Source organism: Manihot esculenta, chromosome 1, assembly GCF_001659605.2.
Source record: "Manihot esculenta cultivar AM560-2 chromosome 1, M.esculenta_v8, whole genome shotgun sequence".
Lineage (NCBI taxonomy): Eukaryota > Viridiplantae > Streptophyta > Magnoliopsida > Malpighiales > Euphorbiaceae > Manihot > Manihot esculenta.
Window position 1 is genome coordinate 37064878 of NC_035161.2, and position 22942 is coordinate 37087819.

At 31.8% G+C, this 22942-nt stretch overlaps 2 protein-coding genes and 3 non-coding genes across 7 annotated transcripts; 4 read left to right on the plus strand and 1 right to left on the minus strand.

The window, feature by feature from the left end:
* Positions 1-7153: 7153 nt before the first annotated feature.
* Positions 7154-16444, plus strand: LOC110610021 (DNA polymerase lambda). Of its 3 annotated transcripts, XM_021749894.2 has the most exons (15): positions 7167-7309; positions 7398-7622; positions 7701-7838; positions 8049-8381; positions 8605-8683; positions 8789-8919; positions 9391-9453; positions 10266-10445; positions 10529-10582; positions 11275-11363; positions 11776-11866; positions 14681-14761; positions 15641-15708; positions 15905-15989; positions 16071-16444. In XM_021749894.2, the coding sequence occupies exons 2-15, from the start codon at positions 7509-7511 to the stop codon at positions 16167-16169; spliced, it is 1605 nt and encodes a 534-aa protein (XP_021605586.1). In that variant the 5' UTR covers positions 7167-7309; positions 7398-7508; the 3' UTR covers positions 16170-16444. The 3 variants fall into 3 exon arrangements, 2 of the variants coding, with proteins under 2 accessions (XP_021605579.1, XP_021605586.1); XM_021749887.2 differs by having other exon boundaries at positions 7155-7622; XR_002487149.2 differs by lacking the exon at positions 16071-16444 and having other exon boundaries at positions 7154-7622; positions 14694-14761; positions 15905-15972.
* Positions 7167-7317, plus strand: LOC122721885. The gene has a single exon (XR_006348666.1). It is a non-coding gene; the product is annotated as a U4 spliceosomal RNA (small nuclear RNA).
* A 1068-nt stretch (positions 16445-17512) lies between the features above and the next one.
* Positions 17513-17630, plus strand: LOC122721870. Its single transcript, XR_006348650.1, has one exon. It is a non-coding gene; the product is annotated as a U5 spliceosomal RNA (small nuclear RNA).
* Positions 17631-18335: 705 nt separating this feature from the next.
* Positions 18336-21021, minus strand: LOC110622176 (uncharacterized protein YuxK). The gene is made up of 3 exons (XM_021766601.2): positions 20625-21021; positions 19769-19936; positions 18336-18770 (listed from the first exon to the last, which is right to left on the minus strand). The coding sequence occupies exons 1-3, from the start codon at positions 20881-20883 to the stop codon at positions 18559-18561; spliced, it is 639 nt and encodes a 212-aa protein (XP_021622293.1). The 5' UTR covers positions 20884-21021; the 3' UTR covers positions 18336-18558.
* Positions 21022-22033: 1012 nt separating this feature from the next.
* On the plus strand, positions 22034-22107 carry TRNAV-AAC. Its single transcript has one exon. It is a non-coding gene; the product is annotated as a tRNA-Val (tRNA).
* The last annotated feature ends 835 nt before the right edge of the window (positions 22108-22942 follow it).

A 22942-nucleotide genomic window follows, 5' to 3' on the forward strand; every position in this document is an offset into this window, starting at 1 on the left:
CAATTCAAGCACATCACTAGTTCTATTACCCTTTATAGGAAAAGGCCTCTTAGTCATTTTACCTTCTAAACAAGATTCACAGGTTGGTAGTGCCTCTACTTTCAATGAACTCAATGGTCCATCCTTGACCAACCTAGAAATCCTATCTAAATTAATATGACCAAGCCTTAAATGCCACAAATAGGTATGACTAAAATCAATAGGACGTTTTCTTTTCAATGAAACAATGACATCAAAGTTATTAATTTCAGAATTAGGAATTTGCAGTTCAGGTGAAACTTTGAGAATAAAAAGATCATCAATCATTGAGCCAGAACATATCATTTGTTTTCGAAATTTAATAACGACTGAATCATCATAAAATTCATTGAAACAAACCGAATATCCATTCTTGCTCAAACTAGAAACAGAAATCAAATTCCTTCTAATAGAAGGTACATATAAAACATCCTTCAAAACCAATGTTCTTTTATTCTCAAAATTCAAAGAAACATTTCCTATAGCTAGAACTGCAACTTCTGTGCCATCTCCCAGAAAAATGCTTACATCTCCTTCACTTAGCTGACGAGTTACCTGAAACCCCTGCAATGAATTGCAGACATGATTAGTGGCTCCAGAATCTACACACCATTGGAGTGTAGTCAACACCGCTAAACAAGTTTCAACTATCAGCATATAGAAAAAAGATATACCTTGCTTCTTCTTGGCTAACCAAGTTGGACATTGTGCCTTCCAGTGACCAGGCTGCTTGCAGTGAAAACACTTGCCCTTAGGCTTTTTCACAGCACCATTTGCATTGGGCTTAGCCTTGTGAACATTTTTCTTCTTCTTACCCTTTTTCTGGGCAGAAGAAGAACCTCGCTCAACATTAAGCACAACAGGTTGAGCTCCTTGCTTAATGATAGTCTCAGCAGCTACCAGCTCATTCAGCAATTTAGACAGAGTAAAATCCATCTTATTCATGTTATAGTTCAGACGAAACTGCTGAAAACTGGCGGGCAGTGTGTTCAAGACCATTTCTATCTGTGTAGTCTGGTCAACCACAGCACCTAGAACCTCCATGTCATTCAGAAGACTCATCATCTTCAAGACATGAGTTCTAACAGGGGTTCCCTCTTCCATTTTGGAAGTAAGAATCTCCCTCAGTGCATTTTGCTTGGCCGCACTAGTTTGGTCTCCAAACATCTCCTTGAGATTTGCTAGCATATCATAAGCTGTGTCCATCTTCTGATGCTGATGCTGCAAAACATTTGACATAGAAGCCAAAATGTAACATCGCGCCATCTCATCAGCTTTAACCCATTTCTGGTAAGCCTTGGTGTCCTCCTCAGAGGCACCCTCACCGGGTTTTTCAGGACACTCTTCATTTAGCACAAACTTGTACTCCTCAGCAGTAAGTAAAATGTCCAAATTTCTTTTCCAGTCAACATAGTTTGAACCCTCAAGTTTGTTTTGGGTAAGGATGTTGGCAAGGGGACTGAATGATGCCATTTCTATTGTAAGATTATGCATTAAACAACAAAAAAAAACAGCATATCAATAATAAAAAAAATGAATTTAAACCAAAAATTGCACATTGACAACAATGATATCAAAATTCACATATGCATATCTAAACATTCATGAATAGTAACCTCGATGGGAGAATTCAACCAAACACATGTTATGCATATTATAATAAGATAAGACCAGCACATACTACTCGATGGGAGATAACATGCTTCTTAAATAAATATTAATATGTGGGAAAAAATTATATCTAATTCATGTCCCCAATTAATTTATTCAGATGGAGAATTAAATTAATATAGACAAATTAGACTAGCTCAGTAATTATATTAAAACATGACATCTTCCGATGGGGAAGAAATGCAAATAATCACAACTAAAAAGTAATAATTAACACCCACAAATTAATTTTAATATAATTAAAACTTTAATTAAAAAAAAATTTAATTAAAATTCATTATAAAGTTAATTTTGCAAAAATAATAAAAATAATGGGACCATTTTGCAAATAAAATTACACATTTTGGACTTCAAAGTGAATAAAAATATATATGGGTCTTTTAAAAAAAATTATAAAAAAAAAGAGCACCAAAACAGAAATTCGGCAGGCAGCAGCTTCTTCTTCACGAAGAAACCCTAGCCGCCGCCGCCACTTCCCTTCAAACTCCATGGCCGCCGTCTGAAGAGCTTCAACCGCGCCGGACCAGGACTCAAGCGGCTTTGCGACCACCGCCCATCCACTCCAGCACCTAGAAGCTCGCCAGCGATCCAAGCCAGAAAACCGATTGGTATTCTTTGCTGCCGTTTTCAAGTTCCGGACGTCAAACCAGTCTACCGGCGACGAGCTAGCGAAGGTTTGAGGCCTTACGCACCGCCTGCCGACGACGAGACTCCGGTTTCACGCCAACTCACCTTCTGTTCTCTACTGTTCATTCTGTTTCCCTTTTTTTTTTATTTAATATTTAATCACAACAATTCGTTTTTCCAGATTTTTAATCAAAAACGATTTAAATTAAAACCAGTATATAAAACAACAACAATCATGTTTCAATCGCCAGAAAACATCAAACGAACAACATGATATTAATGGCAAAATGAATTTAGCCACCCTGTATGGTTTCGAAAGGCTCTGATACCAATTGATGGGAGCGGGTATTAAGCGGAAACAACCCAGATCCGAAACACATATCAAGGGAAACTAAAAACATAAATATTAACTGACCTCTTGAAGCGCAGAATCGCTCACCGGTCTTTGTTCCTAAGATCTTGGAGTCACCCACGATCTTCTGCAGTAACCCTAGCTATCTCTCTAGAAAGTTTTTCTGAGTGGGCAGAAAAGAATAACGCAAGCGTCTTTTCAACTTAGGGTTTTTCTTATTTATATTCTTCAAAACGTATTTTCCATAGGAAAATAACATTTAATATAAATAAATAAATAATAAATTATTTTATTAAAATAATTATCAATTACTTAAATAAAATAATCCATTTATTATTTAAATAAAAACCCTATTATTCCAAACAACTAGGGTACTACAGGGACCGCAGGAATAAAATAAATTAGGCCACTAATTACAATAAGAACCTATGTAGGACCAACATATTCTTATTATAATTAATCAAGAATTATACCACTAAAAATTCATGATTGAACTCCTTATTTATTTTACAATTCCACAACATAATAATATTATGTTCTCCATGTTAAGATTACTGATGCTGTTATTTAAATAACTCACTGACAATTTATTTAAATAACAATACAACTTTAAGATTGTCGCTCAACTTATTTCATGTGTCGGATTCAAAATCCACCTGCAGGGTTTACACAATGAAACCTTATAAGCATACTTAAAGTGCATCATCAATCTCTAAATCGAGACATGGATTCCATCATTAATTAATATTTCACAAACACAAATTATCTTTGCCCAATCCACCGAGAATATTATTCCAATAATGAAACTCACCCTTTAATGAATCAAAGCACAAGATAACAAATGCTTGCTCATATTAAATTAAATCAAGATTAAGAACATAAACTATATTTCTAATGTCCTAGAGAATATGTTTAATAGCCAGTATAAACATCCATTCTCTATTTGGTCCAATTAGATACATACAAAATGTACTAATCACAATTATTGATCATATGCTGAAAACCAATTTATTTAATGCAAAAATCTAATTAAATACATAGATATAATTGTCAATAGAAAAACATAAAAACTATACTATTACATTTGCATGGTTAATAGTATATCTCTATCAATAGCAATGCGGCGTAGAAGGCACTTCTTTGAAGACCTTCCTATGAATCAATCAAATATAATAATCTAATATGAAAGTTAAATTAGATATTTAGATTTCGTTTGATGATAATTATATGAAAGTTAAATTTTCGAATTTTTTTATCCCTAATTAAGAAAAAAAAATCATTTAACTTAATAACTAACTTAAATTATCACATACTGTAAACAAAATTAAGCTACTTAAATTAATAATAAATTTAAAGATTAATATATGGTAAATTGTAATTTGAGATTTTAATAGGATTATAAATTTAAATTATATCTAACATAATTAATTCAAAATTTATCTTTAACAAAATCATAATAACAATAATCTAATAAATAGCTAATTATGACTAACTAAAATTTTAATATAAAAGTTTTTTTAGGAAAATAATTCAATAATAGATATTTCATATAAATTTTGATATAAGATTCAGTTTAATATAAATTCATGTTGCGTTGACATAATTACCTTAGAATTTTATTCTTAATAATATTTTTATATACATTTACATTATTTATACATTTTAATATTAAATTATATATTACTCTTAACTCTTTTATTTATTTACGATAGTTTCTAATTACTTTATAATTGATAATCATATTATTTAAAATAGATAATAATTTTATTATTTAAATTAATTTTATAGTTAATTAAGAAAGTCTTAAAAGATATACATATAAATATATTGATATTAATTTTTTTAAATAAGAATATAAATTAGATGATAATTTTATTATTTAAATTGATTTTAGAGTTTACTATAAAATTTTAAAAGAATTATTTAAATTCATAAACATATAATTAAATTAATTTTAAAATTAAAATTATTAAAATAACATGTTTAAATATTAGATAATTATAAAAATAATAAATTCATGTTTTTTAAATATAAATTAAAATATAAAGTTAAATTTAATTAGTGAAAAATAAAAATATTAATAAAAAATAAAAAATAAAAAATAATTTAACTATTGTTTAATATTTTAATTTAATGAATTTTTAATTAAATCTAATAGTAAAATATGATATAAATTAGATGGTAATTTTATTATTTAAATTAATTTTAAAGTTTGTTAAAAAATTTTAAAAAATTATTTAAAATAATAAAAATATAATTAAATTAATTTTAAAATTAAAATTATTAACCTCTGAAGTTAAATTTAATTAGTTAGAATTAAAAATATTAATTAAATAAAAAATTAAAAATAAATTTACTACTATACATCAATTAAATTAAAATATCTAAATATAAAAAAATTTATCGATTATAATCTTTAAAATCTATAGATTAAATTAAATTAAAATTAATTTTATTATTATTTTTAAATATATTAATTTTTATTTGTGTACTACTCTTATATATAAATATTATGTAATAATTGATAATCAATATAACAATTATTTATGTAAGTGAATGACAAATTGGAAATTTTTTACAAAAAGAGTAAGAAAAAATATTATATATTGCTATAAAATTAAAGAAAATATATTTTTTAAAATTATCCGAATATATAATATTATATTTTTATTAATTATTTTTAATAATTTTTAAATATTTTTATAAATTCATTTTATATTTATTTTTTTCATATATAATATTATAATTTTAATATATTATTATGAAATAAAATTATAAAATATACATTATAATTGAAAGAGATAAATAAGATATTTTTTAAAACTTTTTGAATGTGATCATAATATATTTATTTTTATTCTGACTAAATAATAATTAAAAAAGTAAAAAATTAAATTTTGAATTGATTATATTAATGTCTTTTTAAATTTAAATTTTATTATTAAGTAATAGTTATTTTTAAATTAATTTAAGTTAAACTAATCATTATATAGGTAATTAATTAAATTTTATTGAAATATAATTTTAAAAAATTATTAATTTATAATTTAATGATATAATTGTAAGTACACATTTATTATATATATATATATATATATATATATATATATATATATGAAAGTGAAAAGAGATAAAATATTAAGATTTTAAATAATACCTTTAAATCTTTTATTTATTTATAATAGCCTTTAATTAATTTATAGTTAATAATATTATTACTTAAATTTTAAATTTTTAAAATAAATAATAATTTTATTATTTAAATTAATTTTATTAATAAAATAAAATTTTAAAATAAGAAATATCTAAATAAAATTAGTATTAAAAAATAAAAGGAAATAAAAAAGAAGATTCAAAGTTGATTTTGTAATATAGTTATATTACAATTGATAAATATTATATATATATATATATATATTTTTTATAATATTAAATTTAAAATTAATAGATTGTATAAATTAAATTTAAAAAATAATTAAAATATGTTATTACACATTTTAGATAAATTTAATTTTTGGTGCTGTTGTTTGGAAGAACAACAAAAAAATATTGTCATAAGCCAACTTGAGAAAATTTGAAGTAATTATTTGTAATTAAGATTTTATGACAATAATTTATCTCCTGATTATTGCAGTTATTTGTATATATATTATAATGATTGATAAACTATAATTCATAATAAAAATTAAAAAATATTTCATAAGTAAATTAAAATAATATAAATATTAATATAGCTATAAGTAATAATTATTATAAGTTTGAAATTAATTTCTAATGTTATTAGTTTTCTTTAAATAATTAAATTACTTATTATAATAAAAATAATGTATTAAATTTAATATAAATGTTAACATTTAAAAATTTTAATTATAAATATATAATATGTAAAATTTACATTTATCTAAGTATATAATTAAAATTTAAGTAGATAATGATTTTATTATTTAAAATAATTTAAAGTTAATAAAATTTGAAATTTATATATATTTAAATTTATAAGTAGATGATAATCTTATAATCAAATTTAAATTTATAGTGAATGATAAATTAACTAATATAATTATTTTATTAGTTAAATTAATTTAACATTAATAAAATTTAAATTTTGAGTTATATATAAATATTAAAATAATATATTTAAATATTAAATAATATTAAAAAATAGAAAGTAATATATGAAATCTTTAAATAATAATAATTATATATATAATAATTATAATTTATTTATATTATAATGAGTATTAAATGTGTAAGATTAATATTAGTGAAAATAAAATGTTAGAATATACAATCCTCACAATGTGTCCTCTTTAGCCGTTGGAATGGATTAAAAATACATATTCTCATTGGTTGCTTTCCGGCGAGAATTGAAATGGATATTGAACCGAAGGGGGAAAAAGAACTGGCGAGTTGAATAACGGGAATCCCACATCGTAAACAAGAGGGAACCAGATAAGGAGAAGGCCCAATAAAAAAAGACAAAATCGATTATCCCGGCATCTTTGCGCTTGGGGCAATGACGCAGCTAATGAGGTTCTAACCGAGGCGCGTCTATTGCTGGTTGAAAACTATTTCCAAACCCCCTCTTTGGCCTGGGTTTGGCCCAGGCCATTGAGAATTTCTGGAAGGGTTCCCTTCGGGGTAAAGCCCTACAAATTTTAGTATAAAGTTTCATATCGTGTCGTAATAAATGCACGTTAGACTGTAACGGTGATATGTTAATTTGTAGCAACGTTTAAAATTTTGCGAGCTTGAATCTTCACCGCCTCACGAGGGTATGAGCGGTCGCTGTTGCTAGAGTTCTTGGACTGAAAAGACTAGAGAATCTGTCAGAACCTAAATGGCGCCAAAGCGAACTAAAACTAATAAGAATCCATCTCCCGAGCCAAATGGAATGTTCTCTGGAATGGTCGTATTCTTGGTTGAGAACGGGGTTCAGTCACTCCGATTACAGGTTTCTCACCGTTCATTTATAGATTAACTTTCATTAGTTGAATTGATTTTCCTTTTGGTTTTTTTGGTGTTTTTGAAGATTTGGAAGCAAAAACTGATACAAATGGGGGCTACTATTGAGACTCGCCTATCGAAGAAGATAACTCATGTTTTTGCCATGAATTCTAACGCGCTTCTCCAGCAAATGGACAGAGAACAGCTACAGCGATTTAAAGGAGTGAGTTTCTTAATTTCTTCCTCACATTCCTCATAGAATCTGACGCATCGTTGAGCAATTTCACTATGACAGCAGTTGAAGTGGTTGTTTATGCCTTTTATTAAATTGCAATTACCAGTGCCAATTCGGTACTTCTTATCGCATGTGTATATGAGAATTGTGCCTCTGGGTTTGAAATTCTAATGATTTACACTCACTTTCTTGTTGTAGAGAGTTCTTCTTTTTCAGTGGCTAGAGGACAGCTTGAGATTAGGAGAAAAAGTACTTGAGGATTCATACTATGTTGGTGTTGATTCGGAAGGAAAAGGTGATCCAGTCAAGTCTCCAGTAAAAGAGTCGGCAGATGGAAACACTTCTGGCAGTGATGAACCATCGCCTCAGAAAAAGATGAGGTCTTCTCTTGAGGGTTTAGTTGACGGAGCAGATAAACAAAATAATGCTGTAAAAAATTCACCAGATAGTCCCAGTAGTTCTGACAGCTTGCCCTTTGCTTTAAGCTCAACAATCATGAGCCCGAGGACTCCCAGAACACCAAGCCAAAATGTAAGATTGAGTCAACAGTGAGTTTAAATTGCTTTGCAGAATTCTAATTTTGTGCACGCACGCATGGACACGTATGCATTTAATTTTAATAAATCAAAATTGGCATCCTTATTGTCAGGTAGATAAAGAATTATAAGCCCCACTATTATATCGGATAATGTGCTACAGGCCCTTATTTTGGCGATACTTTTGACATATACTAATGCAGTACAATTTGTTGCAGTCATCCCTGCCATACTGTCCACCTGATCTAAACAGGAACATCACTGAAATATTTGGAAAACTAATAAACATATACAGGGGTGAGACTAATTTTCTCCTCTGCTAATGTACTTCTAGTATGCATTTCCCTTTTTTTTTCTTGGCTTCAGTGGTCTGATGTGATGTGTTCACTTTTAACTGGAAAGCAATGGGCGATGATCGTAGGTCATTTAGCTATTACAAGGCTATTACAGTTATTGAGAAGTTGCCGTACAAAATTGAAAGTGCAGACCAAGTCAAAGATCTACCTGGGATTGGGAAGTCAATGCAGGATCATGTGAGTGGGTAGATTTAAGATTAAATTGCTATATCTGTAAATTTGTTTACTTGTTTTGTAAAGTTTCATGTGCTATCTAGTCTCTTGCCTACCTCCTCTCTTCATTTTAAGTGGATATGGTAGAATTACTTGATATTTCCCCCTGTTATTAGGTATTTGATTGAAAATTTTTCACTAGGATTTCATTCTTTGCATCATAATTTGCATGGCAATATTCTTATTTAATTTTAATTTGACTTGGTTCATATGCTTTTTAGATTTTACACATGAAGTTCAATTAAAGTCACCCATTCCCTTTTTAGTTATAATTGATCCAATGGCCTTCAAATATTATCTGCAGAGCTTTCTAATTGATTATGTAGCCTAAAGTGTGGTACCTGTGCTATAAAATTCTGCATTTTTTATACACACTTTTAACCTTCTGATCATCCTTGAATTATTATTTTTTTCTTTGGCATTGGATGGTGCCAGATACAGGAGATAGTGACTACTGGCAAATTGTCCAAGTTGGAACATTTTGAAACAGATGAAAAGGTAATTAGAGGTTTTCAGAGACTCTAGAGATATCACAATCCACATTTCACATCTACAGAATTCAGTTGTTTGTGCCGACGTCCATGTGCTTGTTGATTTTCATTTGTTCACAGAGCAGATACATAGATCTTCATTCCCTGTTTCACACACGTGTGCACACATGCATGCATGAATACGTGTCTATGCGCATTTGTAGGTTTTCATTTGCAGAGATTGCACTCAGAATTTATGTTTACCCAGAGTCAGATATAAGAATCTTGCTTTGCGTGCATGTAAAAATTTATAGATATTTTAACTGTGTTCGTGTCCACGTATGCAGAGTTCCACATGTGACTCATGCAAGCATGTGCACATACACATACTCGTGCATAGAAATGTCTTTATGGGTGCATTAGTTTCTTATCACCCAAATGGAGCCGGAATGGTTACTTCCCCACCCCTCCCTCTCTCTCTCTTTCTCTCTCTCTGTGTTTCATACATAGGTATGTTCATGTGCTTGTATCTATTCATTTTTACGTGTAGAATTTTGACTTGCGCCTTGTTGGTTGATGTATTGTTTCTTGACAATCAAATGAGAATTTCATGCTTAATTATGTTAATTATCTCCTTAAATTTTCATATTTTAGAATCTCTCCTTTGGCCTTTTTGTAGTGTTTAATTGGGTGACTTAACAGTTTTAAAGATGCAGTTGTAAAAAACTAAAAAGAAAAATTGAAATTCATTTGTTGATTACACTAGTGCTCAAATATTGTTTATGAACAAAATGATGTAAATGGCAAATTTAGTTTTTCCCATTTAATTCTCAAGTGCAGGTACGGGCAATTAGTCTATTCGGTGAAGTTTGGGGTATCGGTCCAGCCACTGCCCTTAAATTGTATGAGAAAGGATATCGCACACTAGATGATCTTAAGAATGATGATTCATTGACGTATGCACAGAAGTTAGGATTGAAATATTTTCATGATATTAGGACAAGGATTCCACGCAACGAGGTTTCCTTTGGACTTGACAGTTTATCCATTTATATTTTCAGGTTGCTTGCTTCTCAAATTTTGACATTAGTTTTGGCGTGCAGGTTCAAGAAATGGAACAACTTATGCAGAAAGCTGGGGAAGAGATATTGCCTGGGGTGAGAAACTATTAACTTCTGAGCTGAACTGGTAATAAAAGAAATCAAAAGACTGCAAGGGGTCAGTTGAGTGATAGGTGTCTTGGATTCAAGTATCCAAGGTAACAATAGATTGAGGGGTGAGTCAGCCACTGACATTAGATTCAAATTGTAATTTCAACGGTATGAGGAATAAAATGGGAGGGGGTAATGCAGGACAGTGGGCTTACTTCATTGCTAGAATGAGTTGGAATTTAGCTGGAACAGTTAGGGTTTTGAAAAGAATTAACGATCTAAACAAGAAGTAATCCCTTTGTTAGGCATCACACCTTTGGTTGAATTGCATCGTACAACTTGCAGAAGCATAATTGCTAAAATTCTTAATGATCAACTTAGAAACAACATTACAAACTTTTGAATACCTACAAAGAATTTTTAATAAAACTCCTAGAGAAATATAGATAATGCTACCGAAATTGAGAAATTACAAAATTATTCCTGTTATTTAAATAAATACCCCTAATCATACCATTCTAGCTTTTTTTTTTTCATGCTTTTTCCAGAGGTTTGGAGAAATCAAAGCTAACAGATTTAGATAGATACATTACAAAATTCTAAAAGAACTAAAGAGTACCCTTATGATTTCCCCAATAAATTCTACATAGAAGCAGTAATCTAGGCCCTTTTTTTTTAATCTTTTACTTATCTTGAAGGTGGTTATTATATGTGGAGGATCTTATAGACGAGGAAAAGCATCTTGTGGGGATTTGGATGTGGTAATTACTCACCCTGATGGGAAAAGGTAAAATTCCCTCCCTCCCACCCTGCATGTATTTCATGCTTAAAGAGTTTCTTCTGCATCATCAGTATTTCATATATTTATACGATAGTAAATACAAGGTTATCCCATAAAAAATGTAAGTAGAATGTTAGGGTCTCTAATGACTTATTACTTTTGAGTACAAATAGAATGTACTGTCATGGTCATTTGCTAATTCAATATATTCATCATGCCTCATGCCCTAATACTTCATGATATGCATGCTAAAGAACATAATTTCAAGGATCTTCTAATCCCCTGATCATTTATAATGTTAGATCCTGTGTAAGGCAATTTAACATATTCAAGAGTCTTGACATTGGCTTTTCAGCTTCAAGTGATCATTACAAGTACTAATATTTTCAAATTTTATGACTTTGCTTGGTGCTTACAGTCATAAAGGTTTTCTACCAAGATTCGTGAATCATTTGAAGAATATGAAGTTCTTAAGAGAGGATTTGGTATTTAGCATTCACAGTGAGGAGGTAACTTTGCTATTGCTGGGCTTTTCTGTAAATTTTGAATTTTTACAATGCTAGTATCCTGGTACCATGCCAAGACTAGTAAGGCAAGGAGTGACTATGTTATGAATGCGTTCGAAGGTAAGTACTACAAGCAGCGCTCCAAACAGAATTTGAAGTCCATCAGTAGAAGTTTATCTTTCAAATTAAGAGATCTATCTCTATCTGAATTTATTAAGTAGTTAGATTAGATTTTATCTTTATCTTATTAGCTAGATAAGTGATCAAATTCAAATAAAACTGTGCTTGTATCTGATTAGTTATCTGCATTGTAAGCCTCATTATAAAAAAGGAGTTATTACTGATGAATAAAATAAGCAGAAACTATTTACTCAAATTCTTTCAAGATTTGGAGCTCTCTTCTAGTGAGCTCTGAGGTACTCGAGCTCCCTCCATTGAGCTCTTATATTCCTTCATCATAGGTTCCACCCGAAGAGGAGGGAATCGTAATAAAGAAAATTGTTCACCTTCGACTTCTGTTGTTACTGGCTCCTTGCCTCGGCTCCAATTGAAGTCGGTTTTGAGTATTGGGCTATGTGTTGAATAGTTGCAAGCCGAAGGTGAACAATTTCCTATTAAATTTTATTTATTACCATTAGACAGTTTTGATGTGGTTCTTGGAATACAGTGGCTCAAAACTTTGGGACCAATTGTATGGGATTTCAAGGCTTTAACCATGGATTTTCTTAGAAAAGGGAAGCAAGTTACGCTACATGGTCGGCAACAAGAGCTCAAGCCACAAGTCTATTGTATAAGAGATACAAGAGACTCCTCTTTAGAGTTAGTCTTGGTAGAATTTTCTGATTTATTTCATGCGCCAAATGGGTTGCTGCCCATAAGATCATGTGATCATCGAATCTGTTTGTTCCCTGGATCTTCACCTGTAGTAGTCCGATCATACCGCTACCCACATGTGCAAAAGGATGAAATTGAAAAATAATGTGCATCCATGCTTCAACAAGTTATAATCCGTCCAAGCCGTTCGTGGAGATTTTGTGTGGATTACAAGGAATTAAACACTATCCCCGTGGTTGATGAATTGCTTGATGAGTTGTACGAGGCTCAATATTTTACCAAACTGGATTTGCACTCCGGCTACCACCAAATTCGAATGGATACTAGAGATGTGGAAAAAACAGCTTTTTGCACACATAATGGCTATTTTGAATTCTTAGTTATGTCATTTGGCCTTACTAATGCGTCTTCCACTTTTCAGGCACTTATGAACGATACATTTTCTCCTCATTTGAGAAAGTTTGTACTGGCATTCTAATATACAGTAAATCATGGGATAAGCATCTAAGCCACATTCGTGAGGTTTTCACTTTACGCTTATATCATTTATTCCTAAAGCACTCTAAATGCACTTTTGGTGCTAAATTGGTGTCCTATTTAGGTCATGTCATAAGTGGCGTAGGGGTGACAGCAAATGCATGCAAAATTTCAGTAGTAACTGAATGGCCAGAACCACATTCTATTAAAGCCCTTCGCAGTTTCCTTGGCCTTGCAGACTACTCTTGGAAGTTTATTAAAGATTATGGTAGTATCGCAAGTCCTCTTACAAATTTATTGAAGAAAAATAATTTTCAATGGTCTACTGCAGCTAGGGAGGCCTTTCAACAATTAAAGGCAACACTTCCAAACTCTCCGGTTCTTCAATTGCTAGATTTTGATTCTGAATTTGTGGTACATCTGGGGGAGGAAATTCCTTATCCAGACTGACCATTATAATATCAAATACTTGCTTGAACAACGTCTGATCACTTCTCTTCAACAACATTGGATTAGTAAGTTATTGGGTTTTTATTTTCGGTGGACTACAAGGCAGGTTCTTTAAACAAAGTGGCTGATGCTCTTTCTCGTCGAGATGAATAGGATGACCACGATGGTACTCTTGTTTGCTATTTCGCAATCAACACTTCTGTCATTTGCTGATGTGAAGGCTGAAAATGAAAACACACTAGCATTGTTGCAGTTAAAGAGCTCTTGAGGTATCTGAGCTCCCTCCATTGAGCTCTTATATTCCTTCATCATAGGTTCCACCCGAAGAGGAAGGAATTGTAATAAAGGCAAGGGCACAGTTGAAGGCAGCTCTCCTACCCGCAAACCCATGACACGATCCTTAACTAGGGAACTTAACAGACTACCTGAGTAGATAATAATTATAGAGCTGTAGCATATTGAAGAAGGCATTTTGTTTTCTTCCCTTATGTGGGCTAATTGATGGGGGCATTGAGGTCATCATCAAAAGCAGAATACACAGTTTTCAAATTATCCTTAAGACATTTGCTGATAATTTGAATTATGCAAGTTAGAAATTAGTTTTACTGCACTATAATTCTCATCCTTCTAAAGTTGCTGAAAAGTAATTGCATGAGACACCATTAACCGATAACTTTTTGTTTTCGGATCTGAGATGATGAATTCACATTTCCTCTTTATTTGGAATTAAAATTTCGCAAGAATTCAATTCATTTTTTTTTATTTTCCCAACTATCTTATTTGGAATGGAAAAATTCATTTCCTTTTAATTTTTTAAAAAAATTCGTTTTAGAAGAAATTGAAAAGTTCTGCCTGATTTTACATCTCTTATGAAATGAATCATATCAAACGAAAGATTCATGTTTTCTAGCTTAGCTTTTTTCTTCCTCTTCCTGAGTTCTCCATCTTTTTTCCTCTGGATCAAATTCTTACATCAGACTCATGTATAGATTCCATATCATGGTTTCTTAAACTATTGCCTGGCCTCTTTATGTTTGCCACTTTGTAACATGACAGGGCACTGATTCAGGTGTTGACACATATTTTGGTCTTTGTACGTATCCTGGAAGAGAACTGCGACACCGCATAGATTTCAAGGTAAACTTGACAATTAGTTCTATCTTCAAATTATGTTTCTAGTGTTAATTTTTTTCATTTATCTCCCTGCTAGGGTGTGGGCATTGGAATATTTTTCCAATGATTTTTGCCAACTTTACTCGACATTCCCCTGTGCCTTACCTGATAGAGTTAGGAATTTGGAATGCAAAATTGAGACAGAAATGGTAGCATAACTAATGAAAATTATATTGATTCAATAGAAAGATGTATCCAAAAGAAGAATTACAACCCTCTGATATTGGCTTCTCACAGTACTCTCAAACAAGAAAAAGAAAGATATAAATGTTTGATAAAATAATCCTCTGGAAATACAATTTCCCGTGCCAGCAGAGCTAGCCCTAGCTACAAGCTGCTAATTTGAGATAAAAAAAATTTCCACACCTACTCTGTTACAGAAGCTTCCTTTTTATACAGGTCTCTCACCCACCATTCTGTTAGTCCATTACATGTGGCACTATCCCTGCAACTTCCTTTAACTGAATATAACCACTTTATTTCTTTGCAGCTACTTGTTTCTAGAACCTCCACCTCTATTTCCCATTTCCAACTGATCCATATTTCTTTTATGATATACTTTTAGCTAAATTCCAATCATTACTCCTGCCCCAAGAAAAAAAATTGAAATGATTCTGATATTTTATTTCACTACCAGAAACTTTCTGTTGCTCGTAGCCTTTCTGATTCCAAATAAGAATGTGTCTTGGAAACTTTCTATGGTTTGATTCTCCTAGTTGTTCTGTTAATTCGATTATTATAGCCATCTTTTTTCTGATGCAGGTTCCTATTTTTAGATTAAGAGTTGCAGACTTGCAGTTGTCCAAATGACTAATATAGCTTTATTCGTATTCCATTTTTCAGGTATATCCAAGGGACATACATGCTTTTGGTTTGATAGCATGGACTGGTAATGATGTATTAAATAGGAGGTAAGTTTACATTCGTAGGTCATTTATGTCTAGTTAACTAACTGAATTGGGATATATTTCTAAATGAATCTCTAGTTAGTTTTACCTAATTACAAGGGCAATACATGCAATTCAGCAAAAATTGTACCTCAGGGTTAAAGAACTCGATATTTAAATATTCTATGGACGTATCAATAAGTTGGCAATTTGACTGCAGGCTGAGATTGTTAGCAGAATCCAAAGGGTACCGGCTTGATGATACTGGACTATATCTAGCTACTCAAGCTTCAGGTGGCAAAAGGGTAATGAGTTGACTTTCACGATCTTCTGTGTGCCTAGGAGTTCTATCGTTCTTTTCTTAGAAAGAGTTACTTTTGTTTCAGGGTGCGAAGGCAAGCGCAAGCCTAAAGTTTGACACTGAAAAAGAAGTTTTTGATTTCCTAGGGTTCCCTTGGCTTGAACCTCATGAAAGAAATCTCTGAGATGTATATGGCTTGCTTGAGCGTGTTTTATATATAGCCACATCTTCAACGACGAGGATGCATAACTGAGAAGTGGAAGCGGGATTATTTTTGGCAGTTCGCGAGAATGCTCATTTTGCTTGGTTTTATCATAATTTAAGAGCTGTTTTACGTTTTTAACTTTTGTCTCTGCTCCAAATTCTGCATTGTTTATGGCTTCAACTCTGGTGTATATAGCTTTTGAATAACCACTGAATATCCCTAATCTTTTTGAATGAAGTTTAGTTAAATCCAAATCCCATTGCAAAAGGGCAGTCTACTCTGTTCGCTCACACTACTTTTGCGTGCTTTTCTTAATCTCAAGCTGGTTAGACCCCATTGGCTCCATCAAATAAATTCATGCTGCATTTAGACGGTCCTTATGAAATAAAAAATATAGGAGTTTCAGAAAAAAAAATGTCCTTGCTTTAATAAAATTATAAATCCAGACTTGAGGAAAATGTTGAGAGAAAATATGTTATATTAAAAACTAAATGTCATGGAGGGGATCTGAACCGGTGTAAACTCAAGACATGGGTAAGTCAGTTTCTCTAATAAAATATTACATGAAATCTATATTTTTGTAATTTGCATTCATAATAGATTGGATTCAAGTAAAAATTTCTTGTGAGATCACGTAAACATAAAGATTTGCAATCTTTAGATCGCCAACTGAATGTGAACGGGCCCAAGCTCATGTTGACAAGGACCGAAAAGAGTGGATAGTTAATGATAGTAATTGATAAGAGTATATTATGGGATTATATATATTATCTTGTTTGACGCAACTTTTAATTGGAATCTAGAAAGCAGCTAGGTTAAGCGTTAAAATTTGGTTGGAAATGCTCCGCAAGTTACGACAGCTATTTGTGAGAGTAGCCTTGCATTATATTGAAATGGGAGCGAAGTTGCATATAATCTTATTCTAATTTGATCGGGATTAAGACTAGGTTTGAATGGAGAAAAGAATTAATTATACCTGAAAAAGCAAAATACTTATTTGAATAGAGTTTTCATTAAATATCGAACCATGATGTAATAATACAAAATCAATGCATGTGAACCAATTTTCAACTGTTGTAGAAGCGTAAATGTTGTACAGATTACTTCCGGATGTACTTCAGAACTTAGAATGAACAAGCGCAGGAAAGAGAGTAGGCCACGCCAGCTGAGGGAGCTTGAAGCTCTAGGCGAACAAGTTAGGCCCAAGAAAGGTTTAGAAGGACAAAGTGGAGCGAGGAGATGAATCCCACATCGATAAAGAGAAGCAAGCAAAACACAGGAAAGCTATATAAAATTTTCAAACTCGTTTGTGTTAAGCACGCAGCCGCGCGGTGAGCACAAAGCGAACTATTCTTTCGCCTTTTACTAAAGAATACCGTGTGCTCGCCGCAAATAGCGGCATACGCCAATTTTTGGAGGGTGTGCCCCAATTGGGCAGGCCCACAATAATAGTTTAAATTTCACAGCACGCCAATATTTGATATTGTATCGGTCATAAGATTAGGTAACTGGATTCTGTCTTCAATTAAAATAAAAGTTTTAAGAGCGTTGTTACCTTTTATTTGCAAAATTTCAATAAATGGATTTGACAACTGTATCGTGGGATATTAAAACGGTAAATGTGGTGAAATATTAGTAAAACACGTCATTTAGCTAAAACGATGGAATAATTTTGGAAGAATAAAAAATCCATACTAGTTTAGTTGTTCTAAGTGAAAAGGTGATCGAATTTTTTCCCAGTCGAATAATACGTTATTTGTCTCTCGATATCACTTTGTAAATACCTTCATTTATAATCCTTAATTGAAACATGGTCGAAGTTCATTCCAATGCCGGTTAGAGAGCAATAATCATATTTAGCAGCATCCAAACAGAATTATGAACCAATTCCTTGAGATATAAATATCTACCGTCTTGGTGAGAAGCTGTAGAAAAGGCCATGAAAATCTGAACCCCTATAGCTCGGAGAAACGATCCACAACACAAGCCTATTTGCGATTTGCGAACCTAGTTTAATTTTGGGACGTTATCCGTTGTTTAAGATTTGTATCCGGTTGTGTTTCTTTTTGGAAATTCAGATATTACATAACTTAACTACTATTTAAGATGGTTCGTAAAGAACAAAGAATATTGCAATTTAGCACGTTTCAACCAAGCTTACTATGATTTCCAGTTGATAACAAAATGCTTTTACCAACCAAATCTTATAGACAAGAGTTTTTTGTATATATTGTCTATTCCTAGTTAGCACAGATATATAATTGGCGAGAGTGATATCATTTAACCAACTGCATATCTGCACCAAAAGGCTGTAGAACATATAGCATTGCTCAATCATCTATAACCAAGTTGCTGTTTACATATATGATCAACTCCTATCTATCATCTCATCCCTGTCTATGAATCGCTCAAGCAAGTCTTTATCTTTCAAAACCAAGCAATTATCAGCCTTCCCAAACCAATCGTATCGTCGTTTCGCAACATAGTCGTAAACAGCATCTCTGAGGGGAGTTGGAATTATCAAGAGTGCGCTTAAAGCAGAGTATGGCAGAGGCAAATATGAAAGTACTCTCAGTGCAGCTGCAAGGCCACAAAATTGTAAATTAGTTCAAGCTCAAGTTGCATGCTCAAAGAGGACAGGAAATTAAAATGAAAGGTATAGACAATAAAATTCTCACTCATCACATCCTTGTGCGAATAAGCAAAAAGATATTGGAAAAAGATCATTCTGATGAACATCTCCAAAGTTTGTATTACAAAAAGTTATTGGGATTGCAATTCATTAGTACATAAATTCCATCATGAGCTTTTTCGATACAATATGAAGCTCCAAAAAGTCAGGCAACTAAACATGCTTTAAAAATTGAAGATTTGATTTTGAACACAGGTTTCTATTATCTGAACCTCCAAAAGAAATCTCATCTAGGAAAACATAAAACACGAACCTAAATAACAAACAAGAACTGGATAATGCTGTGGATATTAATCAGTTTCTACAACTCATTTCCCCTCATACGCTTTGGGGATTGCGTTTGAAAACCGTTGGCTCCTAAACTACAGAAAATAAACTGTATAATGCTAACCCTACAGCTAGAACACAGGAAGAAACAAATTAAACATAACGATTTTTTTTTTGAAACTAAAACGCAAAGAGTTCAGTAAAAAGGCAAGTCATGTAATGGTTTCAAGGATAAAATGGGAGTTGATCCATACAGAGCCCAACTATGGTAATCCAAATAGAAAATTCTTGCATAATTTGTGTGAAATTGACTAATTGAAACAGACAAGACTCTACTTCTCTTTCTAGAGGCAGAGGTAATAGGTAATTATGTATAAGAAAATTTGTTGAGTAACCAATATAGTTTATGTGATGATATCTCCAATGGACAATCATGGTTATATGATAAAACTATATGTCATTTTTTCAAGTTAACAGTGAACATTAATTCCCAGGCAAGCTCAATGAAAGATGCAAAAAAATAAGTACAGAGCATATGATACATATTATACCTTGAAAAGTAACTAGAATTTTAAGAAACAAGCATTGTAAAATTAAGTTGGTTGATTAAAGAACTAACCAGTGGATGCTTGGTGGTATAATTCGGGGCCTTCAATAAAAAGAAAACGACGAAGAACATCCTCTCGTTCAAGACCACACAGTCTCAAGTATGGCTCAGCAGCCTTAGATTGGAGGCAACAAAACTTGATCTTTCTATATTTGTCTGCTTCAATCACCCATTTTACCCCTGTAAGATTGTGGGGTGTTTAGAGATACTAATTTACACTCGTTATAATAAATGCCATAATTCCACTTCTCTATATCAGACAACTACGAAAAGCAAGGAAAGTGACAACCATAAGTATGGAAAATGAACACAGAGAGCTAGATAATGATGTAACTTTTAAGTAGACGGGTACGGATTATTATGACTAGAACCTTAGGTAAATAAAATAAAAATAAAAGCTTTTAGGTTGGCGTTACAACGGGAAAGAACCCTGATTAATAAGAAAATTTGTTTATCTACAAAACTTGCGGTGATCATCTTTAGCTATCGGGAATTTCAAGGAACAGGGTCATAAATTAAGTTGGGGAAGAAAGCTCACTGCATTCATAACTCTATAATCATTCTCCATCGCGGAATGTAATCTTGAGAATCCAATTAAATTACGAGCAGAAAAGGTATTCTAACTGCCAACTCTCCATTCCAGATGTTACAGCTTGAGAAAAAAGAAAGAGAGAGAGAGAGAGAGAGAGAGAGAGAGTCAGGCAGGGCGTTATTGGCATATTGGATGAGCCCAAAAGATCGATTAACTATATAATCAGTTTTTATCTGCAATATTAACACAAAGGCGGCGATAAGCCAATAAGGCTCATTTTCACGCATGATTACCCTGAAAAAATTCGTAGAGACAGGGAAAAATGAGAGCAAGAACCTCGGTGGCAGAGATGGCAGACGCCATCGTAAACGACTACACGTGGCTGAAGGAGAATGGGTATTGTAGCCGGCTTAACGGCTGAAGAAATAGATGCATCAGAGTAGAGCAGATCCTCTTCTGCAGCAACGTCGGCAGAACCTGAAACGACATCGGTTGGTGATGGAGAGGAATGAGAAAAGAGGCGATGTTTCAACAAAGAAGAGGAAGAGGAGAATGGAAATCTTGTCGTCAAGTTTCGAAGCCTTGCGATCAGCATTTTTGGTTGCTTTTCATTTATTTTGGGGTAAATGGAGCTGTCAAGCCATCGTCTCGACTCTTCAGGAGAAACAGTGAAGTTGAGCCCAGCCAACCGAGTCCGGGTCGGTCAACAGGGACTACAGATGGAAGTCGGGCTCATTCCTTTAGCGGTTTAATTGATTCTGCTTCAGATAGCTTTATATACTATTGAAAAATATTATAATAAATTATATATATAAATAATACAATATTAAATACATATTTAATATACAATTATTTTTGAAATATTTTAAATTTTAGTGAAAAAATAAATAAATAACCCATACAAACAAATTTATAAAACCAAAACTAATATTTTATAAAATCTACTCAAAACTGTCTTTTATTAATATTGGCTATATCCTATTCTCCATATGTTGATACCTTTTTATACATTTGTTCTTAAATGGTGAAATATTATTTGTATTCAAAATTTCATAAAAAAAACTTTATGGCATGATAAACTTTAAAAACCGCTCATGATAAAATTGAATTATTTAAAAATATGATTAAATAATATTACAATTTAAATATAAAATAATATAAATTATAAATACGTTAACATGTATTTCCAGATCTTAAATTACTTTTTAAATTTATCGTTAACAATTAATAATTATATGCATAATATAAATTATAAATTTAAAATTCATATTATATTTTTTATACTAAAAATCTTCATTTTAATATAAAAATTAATATTTTAAAATATTTGTATTATACCAGCTAATTTAGCATGTGATATAATATTTTTAAAATTTAAAATAATATGAGCTTTTTTAAAGATAAAATTAAGGAGTGAAAAAATGTTTTTCCTTTTTTCGAGCTATCTTGTATTCAATAGAAATGTCATACATACCTTGTCATCTTCTCAAAGAGTAAAATTATGCAAGCATGTTCATCATCCCCGAGAGCAGTACCACTCTTTCTCGCATTGAACATAAAATATCACCAGAACGGAAAATGAAATGACTACATTGAGATTGTTGGTAAGAGGAATGGTTGTTTTCGGAGCAAGGGAATTGTGAAGCAGTTGAAGATGAGTTTGAGAAACAGTAGACAAGTGGGCTCGAGTTACAGTTGGTAAAAGAAGGAAAAACTCTATACCATCATAGTCTGTACGCCAACAAGGTGTCGTGGTGTAGTTGGTTATCACGTCAGTCTAACACACTGAAGGTCTCCGGTTCGAGTCCGGGCGACGCCATTTTGCTCTTCTTTCATTTTCTGAACAGTCAACAATACCAAAATGTTTGGGCCATGTTCGTCCTTTTATTTTGCGATCCAAATCTGTGAGCCCAGCTCATTTAATTGCTTTTCTTGCACTCATTAAATTAGTTTTCCTTGTTGAGCCACTAATTAAGGATTTTGAGATTTCATTTCATACATGATATGGATGAGGTTCATGTACTACAATACAATATAACTAGTGAGTCATATTTCATATATTTAAATTTAATTATCCTTAATTGATAAAAAATATTCATAGCGGGAAAGAGTGTAAACATGTACATAAATCCAAAACTGAAAGATCAGAGTTTTAGTTTAAAATTTTAGGCATTGTATAGTTGGGCATCAATTCATAAATGTCAACGAAGTTGACCATATGAAGGCACCCAAGTTAAAGAAGATGATAAAAAAATATGAAATTCACTCTTAAATTATATAGTAGTTGATTCAATCTGAGACTGGGTGAGGTCAATTGATGACACGTGGCTAAAGGATTTGATATACCGAGAAATTAATGGATTTAATTTATAGAGAAATTAATGGATTTGATTGGGTAGTTGAGGATAGAGAAGTAGGGGTGAGCAGTATTCGATTCAAATCGAAAAAATCGATTCAACTAAATTAATTTGAAAATTTAGTTTGATTTTTTTATATTTTAATTCGGTTAGATTTTTAAATTTAGAAATTTTAGTTATTTCAATTCGATTCGATTTTGATAAAAAAATCAAAAAAATCGAACCGAACCGAACCGAACTGATCAGCGATAATAATATGTTTTTTCAATAATATAGAGAAATTAAATCATATTAAAA